The 16,732-nt window shown below is 55.3% G+C and overlaps 8 protein-coding genes across 8 annotated transcripts; 5 read left to right on the forward strand and 3 right to left on the reverse strand.

Moving 5' to 3' along the window:
- Positions 1 to 19: 19 nt before the first annotated feature.
- LY79DRAFT_319629 (uncharacterized protein) lies at positions 20 to 792 on the forward strand. Its single transcript, XM_060552395.1, has one exon. It carries the CDS (start codon positions 255 to 257, stop codon positions 735 to 737), a length of 483 nt encoding a protein of 160 aa, XP_060418590.1. The 5' UTR covers positions 20 to 254; the 3' UTR covers positions 738 to 792.
- An 809-nt stretch (positions 793 to 1,601) lies between these two features.
- LY79DRAFT_646829 (glutathione-dependent formaldehyde-activating) lies at positions 1,602 to 2,924 on the reverse strand. Its single transcript, XM_060562473.1, has 2 exons — positions 2,807 to 2,924; positions 1,602 to 2,725 (listed from the first exon to the last, which is right to left on the reverse strand). Exon 2 carries the CDS (start codon positions 2,539 to 2,541, stop codon positions 1,837 to 1,839), a length of 705 nt encoding a protein of 234 aa, XP_060418591.1. The 5' UTR covers positions 2,542 to 2,725; positions 2,807 to 2,924; the 3' UTR covers positions 1,602 to 1,836.
- A 657-nt stretch (positions 2,925 to 3,581) lies between these two features.
- On the forward strand, positions 3,582 to 4,394 carry LY79DRAFT_319668 (uncharacterized protein). Its single transcript, XM_060552396.1, has one exon. It carries the CDS (start codon positions 3,793 to 3,795, stop codon positions 4,303 to 4,305), a length of 513 nt encoding a protein of 170 aa, XP_060418592.1. The 5' UTR covers positions 3,582 to 3,792; the 3' UTR covers positions 4,306 to 4,394.
- A 1,863-nt stretch (positions 4,395 to 6,257) lies between these two features.
- On the forward strand, positions 6,258 to 7,146 carry LY79DRAFT_666206 (glutaredoxin; the record flags this gene model as incomplete). The annotated part of the gene is made up of 2 exons (XM_060563183.1): positions 6,258 to 6,771; positions 6,827 to 7,146. The coding sequence occupies 2 exons, from the start codon at positions 6,258 to 6,260 to the stop codon at positions 7,144 to 7,146; spliced, it is 834 nt and encodes a 277-aa protein (XP_060418593.1).
- A 1,524-nt stretch (positions 7,147 to 8,670) lies between these two features.
- LY79DRAFT_587032 (uncharacterized protein) lies at positions 8,671 to 9,735 on the forward strand (the record flags this gene model as incomplete). The annotated part of the gene is made up of 1 exon (XM_060560719.1): positions 8,671 to 9,735. The coding sequence occupies one exon, from the start codon at positions 8,671 to 8,673 to the stop codon at positions 9,733 to 9,735; it is 1,065 nt and encodes a 354-aa protein (XP_060418594.1).
- A 2,136-nt stretch (positions 9,736 to 11,871) lies between these two features.
- On the reverse strand, positions 11,872 to 12,923 carry LY79DRAFT_319785 (uncharacterized protein). The gene is made up of 2 exons (XM_060552397.1): positions 12,633 to 12,923; positions 11,872 to 12,495 (listed from the first exon to the last, which is right to left on the reverse strand). Exons 1-2 carry the CDS (start codon positions 12,773 to 12,775, stop codon positions 11,964 to 11,966), a joined length of 675 nt encoding a protein of 224 aa, XP_060418595.1. The 5' UTR covers positions 12,776 to 12,923; the 3' UTR covers positions 11,872 to 11,963.
- Positions 12,924 to 13,777: 854 nt separating this feature from the next.
- On the forward strand, positions 13,778 to 14,945 carry LY79DRAFT_666208 (zinc-binding dehydrogenase; the record flags this gene model as incomplete). The annotated part of the gene is made up of 2 exons (XM_060563184.1): positions 13,778 to 14,686; positions 14,748 to 14,945. The coding sequence occupies 2 exons, from the start codon at positions 13,778 to 13,780 to the stop codon at positions 14,943 to 14,945; spliced, it is 1,107 nt and encodes a 368-aa protein (XP_060418596.1).
- An 88-nt stretch (positions 14,946 to 15,033) lies between these two features.
- On the reverse strand, positions 15,034 to 16,587 carry LY79DRAFT_539295 (brix domain-containing protein). Its single transcript, XM_060556806.1, has 4 exons — positions 16,367 to 16,587; positions 16,246 to 16,302; positions 16,045 to 16,168; positions 15,034 to 16,012 (listed from the first exon to the last, which is right to left on the reverse strand). Exons 1-4 carry the CDS (start codon positions 16,378 to 16,380, stop codon positions 15,263 to 15,265), a joined length of 945 nt encoding a protein of 314 aa, XP_060418597.1. The 5' UTR covers positions 16,381 to 16,587; the 3' UTR covers positions 15,034 to 15,262.
- Positions 16,588 to 16,732: the final 145 nt, after the last annotated feature.

The following is a 16,732-nucleotide window of genomic DNA, read 5'->3' on the forward strand; positions in this document are numbered from 1 at the left end:
CGTTGATTGGAAATCAGCATCGCCATTGCCTTAGACTATCTCGTCCGAAGAGACGGGCTTTCTATGGAGCTCTCGAACGAGCCCCCTATCTTTCGTTATTCATCTCGGGGATCTTACTCAAGTTTCCTACCCCGAGCAGTTCTATTTCCTAAGCTCCGGTGGCTTTTTAGACCTGTTTTTTTCTTTCTTTTTTTCCATTGTCAGTATTGTTCAACCCGACATCATCGACGTAATGATAGTTTCTTCATCCTCTTATGTATGTTTTTTCCCCCCTCTTACAATGGCGTTTGGGGAGAAAGGGAAACAGTGGATCGACAATCCATGGGGTTCGGGTGTGTTTAGTATGTGTAGTTCGGAAGCAGTCAATGCAAGAATCGTATTTCTCGCAAATCCCCTTGGATGCAATTTTTCTTTTCCCCCTTTCGTTATGTTCGCAACCCAGGGAACACGGGGCAGGGTTTTTGCATTTACCAAATCGCATTACAGACGCACACAAACATATATGTCGGTACGTTGTTGAGTTTTATTCGAATTCTCGGAAGAGAGAGGGGAAAGGGGGTAAGCTCGCGTTGAAGGATATATCCAAGCAACTATCCGTAACCAAAGTCGAATTGAGAGACAACTTCCCAATTGGACCGCGCTGCCTATGGTGTCATGTGCTTGTGTATGTGGGTGTCGGTGAGAAATGTGATGTGGATGAGACGCCGAGCAGGAAGATGCGAGAAAGGGGTAAGTAGAGCTTGGGAGGCGTTGACTTGTTGACTATATAGAAGAAATGAGAGAGGGAGCAAGTTTAATTCCTGCTTCCTGATGAATAGGGGCAACAAGGGCGACGAGTTGATGGTGATCAAGGTGAAGGATAGCCTAGGATGTCCAGTGCATTTGTATATACGTCCCGAAGCGCTGGTGGCATATCTCCGTGCAGGTGGGCACGAGAGCAGGTCTCCTTGACGAACGGTGTAGGACGAGGCAGCGCAGCGGACTTCCAACAGGATTCGGGGGAGAAAGCGCACTTGGTCGTCTCAAGGCCCTTTTCTCGCAAGTCTGCCCCTCTCTCTGCGCGCCGGCGCCGAGCGGGTTGAGCGTGAGTGACCCCGCCTATTCCGCCATCGCCCTTTGAGGAAACACAAGAGACCCCGGGCATTGATTGACGTGGAGGAGCCGGGCGTAAACACTGGACCGTGGTCCGATGGGCCCGCGTGCCGGTTCGGGAAGGGAAGGGGCAAGACAGCTTGCTGCTGGAACAGAGATGATGGGAGGCATCCCTCCGTCGCCGTCCATCTTGTCCGTTCATTCTCCCGTGACTCAATAGGAGCTCAAACCCGGGCAGGAAAGGTGTTGTGTGGTCTCGTCTTTGCTAACGGTCGCCTGTGAGAAGAGGTATTGGCCCACCGGGACAGGAGATGCGTGTGCTGTGGGCAACGCGAGATGCAAGCAAGCAGTTTCGCCAGGGCGGAACTGCTTGTTTCCCTGGATTGTCACGGATGTTAGTCGGCCTACTGAGTATCTGCAGAACGTCCCGGCCAAGTGATGTAATATGCCAGGCGAAACAGTGGCGGAGCAAGCACAGCGGTCCTTTTCAGCTTGCCGAGGAAGCATTGTGTGATTTCACAAGCAACACTTTATTCCGGCGTACAAAACGAGACAACTCGGAACAGCGGATCTACTGTAGCCTGCAGCTGACAGAGATAGGCTTGGTGAGAGGTTTCTCAGATGCAACGCCGAGGTTGGTAGCTCATGAAGTGGTACGAAAACACGCGATGTGTGCATGATTTTTTATCGACAGATCGGAAGCCGAGGAGAACCCCTCCACACACACTTTAAGACCATACCCGCTTATACATCCAAGCCATTCTCTTCCCTCCATTTCTTAACGCGAACAATCAGTTTGTCCCGACGAACCAACGCCTCGGGGCTCCAAATGCCCTCCTTTGACGGGTAGAAGCCGTCGAAGCGAGGCTTGCCATCGTTGGCAATCTCAAGAAAGGGCTGCTTGCTGCGCGTGAAAATATAGGTATCCGGACCACCCAGCAGAGCTGGTGAGTCGAGGGTCCCGACGCGGATGAACTTCATCAAGGGGCCAGTCCCGTCATAGTTGCTCCACACAGGTGTAAGACAAAGCGGGCAACGAGCAATGTGTTGCGGAGCGCCTGATTCGGCTGGAACGGGCAGCATAACAGGTGAGGGGATACCTGCCCTGCTCTTCTCCCCGGTAGAGCCACTTGCCTCGTTGATCTCGTGGTGTCCGTCGGGCCCATACAGCTTGGGAGTCCAGTCGTCGCGGATGGAGTTCGGGAAAGATGCCAGCGGTTGGATCGGCGAGGTGGAAGGTTTGCTCGGGAGGAGAGTCACCTCGTCCCCCTCGACCACGGCGTTAAGGGCAAATGCGGTGCCGGTTTCGCGCTGACAGCATGTGCAGTAGCAGCAGTGGACGACTAGGGGCGAGTCATTGAGAGAGTACCTGATGTTGCCGCAGGCGCAGCCGCCCTCAAGAGGGAAGATGGAAGAGGGATCCCCATTGACGTGGTGAGACATGACCATTGTCTGCTTCTCGGCGGTTGTGGCTCGTTGTGTTTGATGCGTAGGTGGAGAGACCGGGTATCGTCTGGCCCGAGGGATCTGCTGACAATAGCGCAGATCTTGAAAGACAACTGACGTTTCGTAAGGTCTCGGTGGTGGCCTTTGTTGAAAATTCCTGACGGTGGCGGGTGAGGAGGCCGGCGGTCTGGATCGGCAAAAGTGTGTAAGTGGAATGTCTGGCAGAGGCTGGGGAAGGGGAAAGGGAGGGGGTTCTTCATCACAGTACCTAGAGAGGGATGTCTCAGAAGGACCCTGAGTCTGAGGGACCTTGGTCTAGAAGCGAGGGTCTAGCATCTGTAGAATGATGAAGGGGCAAGGAGGAGAGAAAAAGAACAAAATAGAGGAGAAAGGGGGGAAAGTGAAGGACAGGCTTATCGACGGGGGAGGAGCTGAGGGAATTTGAAGGTGCCCAGTCAGAATCAAGGTGATGGCCTGAATAGGCAAGTTGGTTATCTTATCACAACCAAGCCGCCCTCTCCTCGGTCCATCTAGGCAGACACGCTGGCCAGTTCCTGTCATTGTCGTATTGCTGTCACGCCTTTCTGTCTGTGCGAGGGCTTGTTGTTTGGTTGCCGGAAGTAGGGAAGCTGGTTGGTGTGAATGTTTCGACGGCCCCTTCTCAACGCCAGCGCGCGCTTACTCTTTGAGCATTTCCTAGGCGGCCATCTGCTTCGCTTCATCCAGAGCCAACCGAACGTGGAGTAGAAAACGTTGAGGCCGAATGAAACGTGAAACAGCAGATCAGAAACTTCTTTCTCGGCTTCGAGGGTTCTGAGCACTTTGGTAAGGTAGGCCCACTCATGACAGTTGAGGCGTTGTAGAGCAAGGGGTTGGCTGGTTGATTAAGACAGGACCCTTGGAGTCTGACTAGATGCTTGGGTGCCATCACAGGGTCTTGATCGCACTGGCTGTGCAGCTGGTCTGCATTCCAGTCGAAGGCTGGTTCCCGTTTTCTCATGTTGGTGCGATTGTACCGGCCTTCGGTGCCGTTGGATGTGACGTTGTAGTGTGTTTGGGCGTCGTATGTCTAAGAAGTGAAAGGTTTCTAGAAAGCCGTTGAGGCTGATTATAAACCCCTCGCCCTCCAGCTCGTCACAGACTCCTCGAGCCAACTCAACATTGGGGATTCCCGCAAGTTCAAGGACATTTCAGAGACAAGATAATAGCGACCGCTCCTCGAACTTTCAGGCCTAGACCAACACCTTCACCGACATGCAGCCCATTGCGTACCTTGGACCGTTAATGCTCCTCACGGCACAAGCACAAACCGCACCATCGTCGCTTCACTCTCATCTCCAACGCCACAGAGACCGTGTCGCCACACACGCTCACTCAAGTCACCAGCACTCGCAATTAATCGAGCAAATCGGAGCGGCCCCGATGAAGCTCTCGCAGGATATGAAGCCGGCGCTCCACCACATGGTCATGGAAAGGTCGTCAGCACCTTCACCATACGATCGGTCGGCATTGGCATCGACGGAGTACAGAGAAGGCCGCCCAAAAACAGCGAACACAGAAGCAAAAGCATCTTCAAGGCGAGAAACGGATGCAATGACAGCACTTGTGCAGTCAGGACCCGGTCCATTCAACCTGGCAGCGGCACGCGGCGGCAGTGGGTTTAACCCGGACGCGGATAGTGCCAATAGTCTGCATCTCGACGCGGCGATGCGACTGCTGCGTGCCCACGCAATCGTCAAGCACCACAAATTTCAACGGGAGGTATAAGAAGGACTGGCTCCCGAGTTGTAGACGGATTAGTGTTGTCGTGCTTGGTTAATGAGCAACCGTTGACACGGTGGATGGTGAAGATGATGAAATGCTGTATGAGATTCGCTGCAGGATCAGCGAAAGAAGCTAATGAGGTTAATCGAGGACAAGACGGTATGGTATGTATGACTGGAGATGTTTTTTGGCCATCGAGAAATACCATGCTTTTCCACACACTTTGTAATGGTGATGTGCAACCGTAGAAACGCTCTCGTGTCGCGCCCTCAAAAGGCCAAACCCGGCCCATTCATGCTGAAAAGTTCTCCATTGCGGGCTGTCTGTTGGCGAAACCCTGTCGAGTGGCACGAACTTTGTCAAGTCTCTCGGCAACGATGTCTGTCTCGTTGTAGGTAGCTTGCCAAATGAGGACGGGAGGGTTCTCTTCCCCTATGTCCGGGATCGGGTAAGGATCATATCGGATTTCTTTCCTGATGTATTGTGTGGAGATTTATTCAGTGAGTCGGAGTATCTTGTTTTGTAAGGCCGGGGTCAGTTTCGTCCTTTCTTCCCGTTCCGGTTCGAATCGAGTCAAGTTGTCCCATGTCGTTTCGTCCCGTGTCGTTTCGTTTGCGCACGGGAAGCCGGGTTGAAGATGAAGTGCAACTGGTTACCTATTGATGCCGTAGATTTCCATCATTGGTGCCGAAGGCGGCTGGCTACGTATGCCAGCCACCACATCCCGAGTAGGGCTATTGAGTTAGGTGATTTGGGTTAGGGTTCACGTGGGATAAGCTCGCGTCAGAGGTATGTTATACTATCGGTCAGGGAATACGGCATCATTAATAATAGTATCCGTATTGCGGTATCAATCAAGAGGACTCGTTGACGATGCGTCGAGGCGACGATCTTTGGAGCCGCGTCAATATAACAGCCATGTCCGCCTTTTTTTGGTGGTTTGTATCCGTACTACTTCTTGGGGTGGGCGGCAACACAGTACGCGTTAGACCCACCGATTGGTGTGCATGAAATCGGTGCTCCACCAAAGCTGTCTCTGATGGTGGTGATGTGCAGATACGAAGGGTCAAGGTGCTGTAATCCTGGCACGACCTCGGGGATTTCCCGCTGCCCGTCTTGGGGCCATGCAAACTGCCTCTCTACCTGAGGTACCCAGGTGCCTGCCTTCCTTACCAGGCTTACCTTGCCTAGAGCTGTCCACTACCTACCTAGGTAAGTGCTTGGAGTTTCGCGCCAAGAGGGAGGTACTATCGACCAGCGGTCCATACTCTAACACGGCTCATCTCTGCGTACTGTGTACCTTGCGTCGGCAGGTATCTGTAGCCCGCCCAACGTGCACTTGTCCAGCGATGCAGCAGCAACAAGAATGGCTAGTCACGGGAGCCAAATTGCCGATCTCAACTCCCCAGCTTCTCCAACCCTTTCTGTCCACTTTTGCCTCTTGACAGTTCTCGAACACGACGATAGTGCGCGCGCGACTGCGACAACGTACCCTTCTTTACGCAAACTCGATACCCGTGGCCACCACAGCCACGTCCTCCTCGCGGTTCCATTGGACGCCATCGACGCTTGATCCTTCTTACGCCATATGTCAACACATTGTCCATCAGCTCGAAACACCCAAAGCGCCCGATTGCTGGGGAAGCTCCGAAACGCTGGGGCTTCTACTTGACCAACGGCACGTTCAAATCTGAAGGGTGGTCGCATAGTCCCCAAGGCAAACCTTGTCTCAGCATTGCTTGTCGATAGCTTCGCTACTGTAGCATCTACCAGACAGCCTGCCTTCTTCGACTACGTCCTGTCATTGCTTCTGCCTCGCTCCTTGCCATCAAGCAGTTCGCGGCAATCGCAACATCTAACAATCGTCAGCCCCGAGGGACTTGTTCCGAACTTCAATTGCTTCCTACAACAGCCACCCGCCCATCAACCACCTCGCCTTCTGCGAACGCAGCGAGATGCCTTCCCAAAGGCAACTGCGCACCCTCCTCGTGGGTGTGCTAATCGGTGTTGTCTTCGTCCTCTTCTACACGTCGTCGCTACGAGCGGACGAAGTCAAAGACGAGCGCACGATTCAAGACTTCTACCACAAAACGGTCAACGGTCTAAAACACAAACAGCCGCCGAACCAGGCCGTGTTGGATCAGAATAAGCCCAAGGCAGTCGGCCACGTGCCTGTCGATAAGGACGCCGACGGCGATGTAGACGCAGACGACGAGAAACTGGCAAAGGACATGGCAGGCCGACTGAAAGCCGCCGAGGAGAAGGCCAAGGAGCTTGCGAACAAGAAGTCGCCGCTGAAGCCTAATGCGCCAAGCGAAGTGGTCGGAAAGGGCAATTCGGCCGCTGGACAAGACAAGAAGAAGGAAAAGACGGCCGCTGGAAAGGATGGTGCAGACGTTGAGAAGACGGAGAGTGATGAGGATCACGCCGTCGAGGCTGAGCTCAACTTGATCCTGAAAAAGTCACCAGGTAGAGCTGGCCTTCGACCTCCACGTTTCGCTACATACTGACCAATTCTGCACAGTCATCATCTTCTCCAAGTCCTATTGCCCATACTCCAAGAAGGCCAAGGCCCTACTACTCGAAAAGTACTCAATCGACCCTGCGCCGTTCGTGGTCGAACTCGACAAACATCCTCTCGGCCCCCAACTGCAAGCTTTCTTGGGCCAGAAGACCGGCCGAAAGACGGTCCCCAACATATTGGTCAATAGCGTGAGCATTGGCGGAGGCGACGACATCGCCGAACTGGACAATCAGAAGAAGCTTGTCCCCAAAATAGTCGATCTTGGACAAAAGAAGGTGGAGATGAAGGAGCGTTCTGCCAACAGCCAGAAGAACAACTAGCTCACTTGGGCCCTTTCACTTTTGTCTTTTCTATATCGGCTTGATGTTTTCAACCAGCATCTTTGCTGTCGGGGGCAAGCACCAAGGTACAGCGGGAGGGGGGGGCTCGAAAGGGCGGCGAACCCTAGTCAAGGACATTGCATATTTCGGCGTTTTGGTATCAGTTTGAATTGCCCCCCCACCCCTTTTTTACGGCAGGAGCTTTGAGCCGAGACACAGGCTCTACTATGGGGCTCGACAGCAGAAAGATGGTATCAAGAGACGGCTGGACAAGTCCTGTAATGCGAAGGAACGTGTACGACTGATTACTTTTGGTGTGGTCTGCTCAGATATGCCATGGCGACACACTGTCAGGCTGGCCATGATGACTTGGTCGTTGTATCGTTTTGTATACACATGGTTCACTCAGACTGCTGCGACCGCCTCCACACCTACCTCGGTATCGGTCTGGCAGACCTCGAGACGTGTTCTTGTGCCCATTTCATGTATAGCTCGACACCCATGTTCAAAGAAGAGCTCAGGCATGCGGCAGTGGCTCATATGGCAGCACGTCAGATGTGGCTTTACCCAAGTTAACCCGTCACGATCGACTTCAGCAATCGAATGGTGAGAAACGACCGGCAAAGAGTGATGCAGGCTCCTTGGTGGACCTTGATGGCTGCTCAAGGATAATAACTGCCAGGAGGGGTCGTTCGTTGTTTGGCCGTCGTTTCCCAAGATAACCCACTCTCCTTGGCAGGCCGGCCTCGCGATTCCTGCTCGACTGTTGCGATGCGCCCTCAACCCCTCTTCTCGCGCCAAACAGGTGCGAGAAGCAGTATCTATTCTTGGGCCATCTCCAACACCCGGATTTTCATTGATCTGGACAATTCTGGGGCGGACGACATCAGTTTCGTCGTCGGTTGAGAACCCGGATGGCCGGTCGCGACATCATTCAAAGGCAGTCGGCTCCGCACCGCGCTTGCATCCCACTCTGTCCGGCTCAGTCTTCTTCCTATTCATCTCAACCACACAACCATTCAACCCCTTGGAAACCTCACGCCTTTGACGGCAACCTCCAGTGAATCACTACCTTTGAGCGGCACTTGACACCTCATCTCATTTTTTTTTATCCGAGGAACTGACCGACGGCCCTATTACCGAATCACTTACACCCGCCCCGCCCACTAAACGTATTAGAAGAAACAAACCATTCACCATCTATATTGTTTGCATTTACTCAGCTGGTGTTTGATCACTTGGTCTTCCCATCCTCCACGTCTATTCCTGAAGCACTTGAACCAAAGTAATCCCTGGACGACGAGAGACTCTACAAGAACAACTACCGCCCTCGACCAGGTCCTCGTACAATCATATACCTCTCGGAAGGATAATTGGCCTATCAGTCAAACTGGAACCGGCATTCTTCCTACTCACATACCTTGGATTCCTGTATCCTCCCTATCTGGGCATTGTGTGTGAACCGCCCTCTAAAAAGCGACAACCTAGACACCCACCGACTCAACCATCTGCATATTGGAGAAGATGTCGCTTTTACCTGCACACCTTCTCCTTCTAGTCGCGGAGCACGCGGAATTCGCTGGGATCCAGGCTCTTCGCGCGACATGCAAGAGTAACCGCAGTATCCTGGATCGTTACGAGCGCGCTGTAACCAGACTCAATGCCGCCCGCTACCCATGCGCACCTTGTAACCACATCCTTGCCTCCGACACACGCGAGCGAGAAGTGCTTCCCAAATACACGTTCGAGACCCTGCGGGAACTCGAGAACAGGCAACGAAATATTGAAGAGATCGTTCACGGCGCATACCTCGCGTTCTGGGACGAACACGACCTCCGAGACGTGTCAAAAGCAGACACCATCCGCGCAAACCTCAGACGCGCCCTGTGGCAGTGCTCGGCGATCGCCGACCTAGAGACACACTCGATCATTTACAGAGACGACGTCATCCCTCGGCGCGACCCTTGCGTCAAGTCCCTGATCAACCAAGACATCATGCTGCGCGATGCTCCGCCGCCCGACGGCTGGCACCTGGCCCTCAAGGAGGTCCACGAGTCCAACCGCCAGGACGTACGGTTCCGTCAGATTGCACATGTCCGCAACCTCCCCGCCCAGGAGTTGGCGGGCATAGTGGTCCTTGCCCACCTGACAAGCCAGGGGTACATGCGGTCCAGGGCGCCGAGGACCGGGGCCTCAAGGCCCGAGATCGTCGAGATGGGCGTCTGCATGGCGGAGAACACGATCCGGCACGGCGTCTTCTTCCTGCACTCCAAGATGCGCGGGGACGGGGATGCCAACCACCACGCCAAGCTGCTACTCGACGATACGTACGACGAGATGCGGCACTGGGAGGCCGGCGACCCAAGCGTGCTGCCGGGTCTGACGATGAACGTTGCGGTAACGCTGTGCGAGAAGATCGGCTGCGAGCACCGGGACATGTTCAGCGCGGCGTGTACGCTTGTCAGGGGGGACTTGTGGCGGCCGGCAGATGCGGAGGAGGAGGAAGCCGGGCCCGAGGCGGAGCGAGAGAAGCCGGCCGGCGGGGCTCTGCAGGATGTCTCGGAGGGGGCCGAGGAGCACGCTACGTGAGACTATACTGGGTAGGTAGATTGCTCAGTAGATTTATGCATTATGACCCTACATGATTTGACTACTTGGGTTTGCCGTCTTCGTCTACTTGTACCAGAGAGAGGGGGTTAACCTCTGCTTTGCCGGCTTTGACAATCCGATTCCTATCCTACTGACTCGATCTGCAAACACACACACCTACACATACACACACACACACCTGCTAGGGTTTCTTGGTGCTGAAACATCACATCTGATTCGAGATGCCTCTCTTACCCTAAGTTGTCTCCCAGGAACAGGGCAGGGCTTTCTTCGGGCTCATTTAGGAGGTTATACACAGCCACTTGTTTCGACATTGAACCCGCAGCGACAACGCAGACCCTTATGGCTGCATTGCACCCCGGATCCAAGGCAAGTTCGTTCGATTTCTCCCACTTGAGGACACTTTCGGGCCCGGAAAGATCATGACGGGCCAGGAGAAGGTTGGTTGGAGCCTGGGGCGCGCATGATGGAAGCCCAGCCCAGCGGTGCTGGCAACGGCCCGGTTGCTTTGCTCTATTCACTCCCGGGAACCGAGTCGGGTTGGCTGGAGCCTAGATGACCCATGATAGAAGCTTGGTTTGAAGGACAAGCTTGGTGCTCTGATGGGGTTGGGAATCGGAGCCGCATGGGAAGAGTGAATTGACAAGGTCATGGTTCAGGCCGACGAAGAGTCACGTTGGGATCTCCGCGATGACGGATGCGGGTACGCAAAGTGGCATGCATGGCTGTCGCGTTCAGGCCACGAAGTCATGCAGACGAACAAACCCATTCGGACTCTAGTGCTTACATTGATTGCATTGCACTGGCCCGGTAGTCGTCACGGTCTCACGGATAACCCCCCCTGGTGATTGATCATCCTCGGGGGGTCCCCCTGTGGTGATCCAGGACTTTGTGCGGTAAACACGCAACAACGCGCAAATCGGAGTCCTGGTTTTTGGCTGTGCCGAGAACCGAACTGTCAGCATCGGACGTCTAATCGTCCGCGTGAACAAGCCCGGCCGCCGTTGTTGTCACCACTCAATCCCCCGGAACGGCTCCGGGAAGGGGGGGAATATGGAGATGGCTCGTTTCCGGGGGGTCCGAGATCCATGTCGCAAGGCGATTGCGTGTCTCCTCGTTGCATTGTTAGCTTAGGATGACTCTGACCGATGACCCTGTGGATGCTTCTGATGCGGGCGGCCGAGTGGGATGCGGTTTTCACAGAGAGAGGAAGAGACAAGAAAGTGCTGGTGACCGATTGGATGAATTAGAGCGCCTCAATGGCCTGGGAAATATAGTGCGTTCCAGTGGCTTTGGGGGGCTGTGTTTGGTCCTTGTCAAGGTACCAACGATAGAGGGAGGGACAGCGACCGTCAGAAAGGGACAGCGACCGTCAGAAAGGGACAGCGACCGTCAGAAAGGGACATTAACCTCCTCCTACTGTATATTGAAGGTTAGCGGCGTAGTACATCATACTTGCGGGACCAGGACCAGAGCGGTTGTTTTACGAGTGCATTCCATATTCCTTGCAGGGGACGAAGGCTTACCTGGTTTCCTTTCCGTCTCTCTGCAGAGGGATGAACCCCGATCGGCCGGTGACTCAGTGCCGGGAGCAATGCCTTACCTAAGGCAGTTTAGCTTGTGTACCAGCACACCACACCAGTCAGGCAACAGCATGCAGAGCAGGGAATAAGCTCAAGCTTACAAGCTTTGGCAAGCCCGCGTCGTTGGCCTTTGGACTAACATCCTAGGACTTTGCCAAAGGCATTTGCACCAATGTGGTCCTTGCGGCACTTCACGCCATCTGGTTGGACGGTTGGGGGAACATGATGGTGGGAAGAGGGTGATGGAATGTGTGGATCGATCGAAGCCACGGGGGCTTGGAAGAAGAAGATACCGTGTTGTGCGCCCGTCTGACAGAACCGCTCCATTCAAATGCGGTGTGGCAGCGAGGGGGATACGTACAAGATACATACAGGATATAGTGACATTGCGTGTCATGGCGTCGACGGGGCGGTGCATTGCTCGTTGGGCATTGTTATAAAGAGGACGACTCAGGACACCGGTTGACAGCAATGGTCCCTCTTGGCTTGCATCAGTAGTCAATCACCCTTTCAATTGCTTAATCGATCCATCCAGCTTCGGCACCTATAAGAAGCCACCGCCAGGTTTCGTATCGGACATCATCCTCATCACCATCACCGCTGCTACTACCACTGCCAAAATAGCTACCCTAGGAAACGCCCCCTATCATAGCCAACAACGCCAAAACCATCAACATGGCCAAACCTTCGTACGCCCCCTCTACTTTCTCCGAGACTTCGACCCTCTGCTCCTTCGAGAAGGACCCTGAGTTCGTCCACGAAGTAGTCGCCGCAGCACCGAAAGAACGCCGCTCCATGAGGCAACGAGTGAAGAAGGCGCTCCGTGACGTCGGCCACCCACCCACCTACCGCTACGACCTCGGGCACGGCATCGAGACCCCGAGGACGGTACCCGCCGGCCCCATGGGAGGCAACGTCCTCAACACACCGTCGCGCATGTAGGCATCTCGGCATTCCGCGCATGCGAACCGGAACGAGTTTGTTTTGTTTTTCCGTTGCGAGAAGCCAGAGCGATATCAGCAGCGCAGCGTTTTTCTGTTTATGGGGTTGGGACCAAGGATTCCTCACGGGGACCTTGATTGGTCCAACTTTTTGATTATTAATACCTCTCGGGATATCTGCTTCCACGAGACATACCCAACAAAGAAAATGGAGAAGGGGGAAGGAGGGGGAAAGCAAAACGGTTCTGTCTCTTGTTTTGCGCATCACCACTGAGCGACGCGGTGTCGGCGGCGACAGCCCTTGAGGGCTGGGGAACTGCCGTGAGACAAGGGATCACAACCTCGGAGGAGAGGGACGTAATCCTTGTATTGGTGCCTGGAAATGCGGCGCGGGATGGCTCGTCGTGCTGGTGGATCGGGCATGATGCCAGATGTTGCGGCCGCCAGCGTGGTGCCGGTCATACCGAGGATTGTGCCGACGCGGCGCTCGATCATGGGAGTCTACCGGAATTGTTTCGACAGTGATCTAACGTTAGGTTTAGTCCAGAACAACTGGACTAATATGTCCAAACGTATACCCCAATTCACCACGAGTTTGATTCTTTCATCTCCCTTCGTCATTGCCTATCAGCGAACCATACTTCTTCGCTTTTGTTCGCAACGGAGATTCGACCGTATTTCAACCCCGCTGCCTCGTCCGTGCAAGTGATACTTTGCAGGAGCCCATCGCTAAAATTTGTCGAGGATTTTCAGCTCTTAGTTTCCTCACTACCGTGAATAGGGCCTTGAGGACTATATCGGGGCAGGCTCCGGAGGGTCCATATTTGCCGGCCGCGCTGCGGGTCCCGGATCCGGTGGAGTTGTCGGGCCCGTGAGTTGCTGCCGGAAGGTCAGTGCTACGACCCGCGTCCCGTGCGAGCTCCGAAGCGTGGCCAGTTGGCAAACCTGATTGATGGTGTTGCAGACTTCAATCTCCCCACTTTCCCCACTGGCGTTAAACTCACGCATATGCCTGGCGTCACCCAGAGAAGCAGCACGAAGCTTCGCAGTGGCTACACAATGACGTAGCATGTAGACATGGCATCCGATGTTCCTTCTATTTACAGCTCAGCGGCCAATTGAGAAGGACTGAAAAGGCTTGTTTTTAAGGGTCGTCGTATCTGAGTGGTGAAGCAAATCAGATGAATTTGGAAGGCAATAGCATTCAGGGATGGGGAGTGGTCCAGTCCCACATCTTGCGTCACGTCGTTCCGCTTAGAAATCACGACGTTGCCGGCACCGGCGCCGAGCTTGCGATCAGAATTATTCAGCAGACCCGCCGCCGCGTTTCGGCTTCATGCCGTTCACACATTTTGGAAGTACGATCGTTGGGAGTTCGCAAGTTGGCAGTGTTTTGGGGTCAGATATAAAAATCTTCCCAGCTCCCCCTCCTTTGCTGAGGGGGACGGTTGGTATCGTGCAAGCCAGATCATCTCTTCAACTGCGTAGAAACCAACCATGGTCAACATCCCAAAGACTCACAAGGCCGTAGCCACGCCCGCCAAGCGTGCGCCCCTCGTCCTCGTCGACCGCGAGACCAGGATGCCCAGCGAGGGCGAGGTCCTCATTCAAAACCAGTGGACCGCCTCTAGCCCGCTGGATCTCCACCGCGCCGACGGCGGCCTCCTCTGCAACTACCCGGAGGTCATGGGTGGCGGCGCGGCGGGCGCCGTCGTCGCCGTCGGGCCGGGTGTGGAGCGCCTCCGCGTCGGCGACCGGGTCCTCACCTTTGCGTTCCGCGACTTCGGCGAACGCGCCCACCAGGACTTCGTCACCGTGCCCGAGTACCTGGTCTCCAAGCTGCCGTCCAACGTCACGCCACAGGAGGCCGTGACGGTGCCGACGAACCTCATCACCGTGTTCCACGCCGTGACGACTGACCTGGGGCTGGAGCTGCCGTGGCCGAAGCCGGCGGGCTGGGAGCCCAAAGAGAAGGACGACGCGTTGCTGGTCTGGGGAGCGGCGAGCAGTGTGGGCTTGTACGCGTTGCAGGTGCTGCGGCATTGGGGTTACCGGAACGTACTGGCCGTGGCGAGCGAGAAGCACCACGCCTATCTCAAAGAGCTCGGTGCCAAGGAAACGTTCAGCTATCGCGACACCAACGTCGTGGACAAGGTTCTGGGCTTCGTCGGCAAGGAGGGCGTGCCGTTCGTGCTGGACTGCATCGGTTCCGTCGAGGGCACGCTGAGGCCGTTGACAAAGATTGCGCGTAGGGGGACAAAGGTCGCCATCATGCTCCCGGTCATCATCCGGGACGCGACGGATGACGTCGAGCCCGAGTACGAGATGGACGTGAGCCGGGTCCTCGTTGGCGAGTGGGCCGAGGGCGTCGAGCTGCGCGGGGTGAGGACGCATCATTACCTAGCGGTAAGTCAGGCCCGGACATGGATAGACGGCCCGGGGAAACAGAATGCTAATTTGGCGACAGAACGAGTTCTTCAAGGAGAAGATGCAAAGAGAGATTGTGCCCACGCTCCTAGAGCAAGGCATCATCAAGCCGAACAAGGAGAAGATCGTCGAGGGTGCCACGATGCTGGAGAGGGCGCAAAAGGCGATCGAGCTGTTACGGAAAAGGGAGCCCAGCGGCGAGCGTCTGGTGTGGAGGGTGTCGGATCTCGAGCTGTAGGGGGTGGAGGGCCATCAGTATTCACTGGAAACACATCACCATTCGAGTGCCCCTGGCCAACATGGATATCCAAACGTCATGAATAAATAATGTCTTTAACTGCTTTTGACTCTGTTCCTGCTTTTGTAATCTGCCGACCATCTGCTGAAAGAAGCTCAAAACTCCGACCGTGGGGATGCCTCCTGACCAAAAACAAGAACGCCGATGAGTGGTCCTCCGCTTCGTCTCCTCCCACCCGGATATGTATATCAAAGTCCACGGCACATACAGACACGACCAACCGAGCTCCGTCGCCAAGGGCCGTTGCCACCACCGTTTTATTCCTTGCGGCCCTTCTTGGGTTTCTCCTCAACGTCGCCCTTCTCCCCCTCATCCTCGCTCGCGACGTCCCTGCTGCGCTTCAGGCCCTTCATCTTGCGCGTCTGCAGCTCGCTGAGGTCCTGGCGGCCGACGTGCACGCGACCCATCTTGTCACCCATGCCGTCCGTCGTAATGTTCTTCTTGGTGCGTTCCTCGGTGCCGCGGGGCTTCTTCATAGCCTCCTTGAGCATGGCCTCGTCGGGCTCGCGCATGCGTCCGACGCGGAAGTCCATCCGAGGGCCGATCTCGTTGACCTCGACGCGGGGCACCTTTGAGCCGCTGCGCTTGGTGCTGATGGTGTAGGCACGGAGGCGGATGGTGGGCTTGGCGCCGGCGACGTCACCCTCGCCGGCAGCCGTGGGCTCGTCGGCGGTGATGGAAACGATCCACTGCAGGCCCTCGACGTCGATCTTGTCCATCTGCTCGCCGCGGAAGAAGTCGGTGAAGAAGCTGCGGGCGTGAGTGTACTCATTGGCAATGGGGCTGTCCCAGGCGGTGCCGGCGAAGACGAGCATGGGCCTGAGGCCGATGGGCACCTTCTTGCCCTTGAACTGTGCGAGAGTGCGGAAGGACTCCGGGTCTAGGTAGAGCTCGAGCATGTCGAGAATCTTGTGGCCAAAGGTGCGGATGAAGGTGATGGCGTTGGGGCGCTTCTTTGAGGTGTGGCCGAAGACGAGGATGGAGGCGTCGTTCTTTTCCGAGAAGAACTCGAGCGAGTCGGCTTTGTCAAAGGGTGGACGTCGTTCTTCTTAACGAAGCGCTTGGCCAGCGGCTGGCGCATCTGGTAGAGCTCATTGAGGGCATCTTGTGTCACTTGCGAGCACGATGTGCCACGGAGGAAGAGCGCCATCTTGGGGTTTTCTCTGCAGACGGGTCCGTATTAGTTTGCGATCATCTCCGGGCAGGACAGTTCACTTGTGAGGATGTCGAGAGGACGTACTGGACCTTGGGCTCGCGCTTCTCGAGGGCACGCTTGGAGCGCGCATTACGGGGTTTTCTGTGAAAAACATGTTAGCGCACTGCTTTCCATTTGCGCGCAGCGTAGATTGGGCGCGTCTCACATTTGACGAAGCATTGTGACGGTGGTCGATCTGTCTGTCGTCCGTCGGATTTGGTGTGGTTGGCTGGGATGCGAACTGAACTGTGTCTGGAGTAGAGAATGCCTGTTCAAAAAAATTGCTTATCGTTATCGGAGCGGCAAGTCGAGTCTTGCCAGTGCCCCGCGGCGCCGCGATAGACGACAGCTGCCAAAGAGTGCCACCAGCTGTCAGTACTATCTGGGACATACAGACGTACGCCTCCTGTCGTGTACCTGAAAGCTATTAAATCTTATCAACGCAACGGGCCCCGGAGTGACACTAACCCGAGGGACACGGGATGTCAGCATGGCGGATCGAACCACTCACTGTGTTCGGCAGGCACTTACG

This window comes from Colletotrichum navitas (genome assembly GCF_030913465.1).
Source record: "Colletotrichum navitas strain CBS 125086 chromosome Unknown LY79scaffold_6, whole genome shotgun sequence".
In the NCBI taxonomy this organism is placed as follows: Eukaryota; Fungi; Ascomycota; class Sordariomycetes; order Glomerellales; family Glomerellaceae; genus Colletotrichum; species Colletotrichum navitas.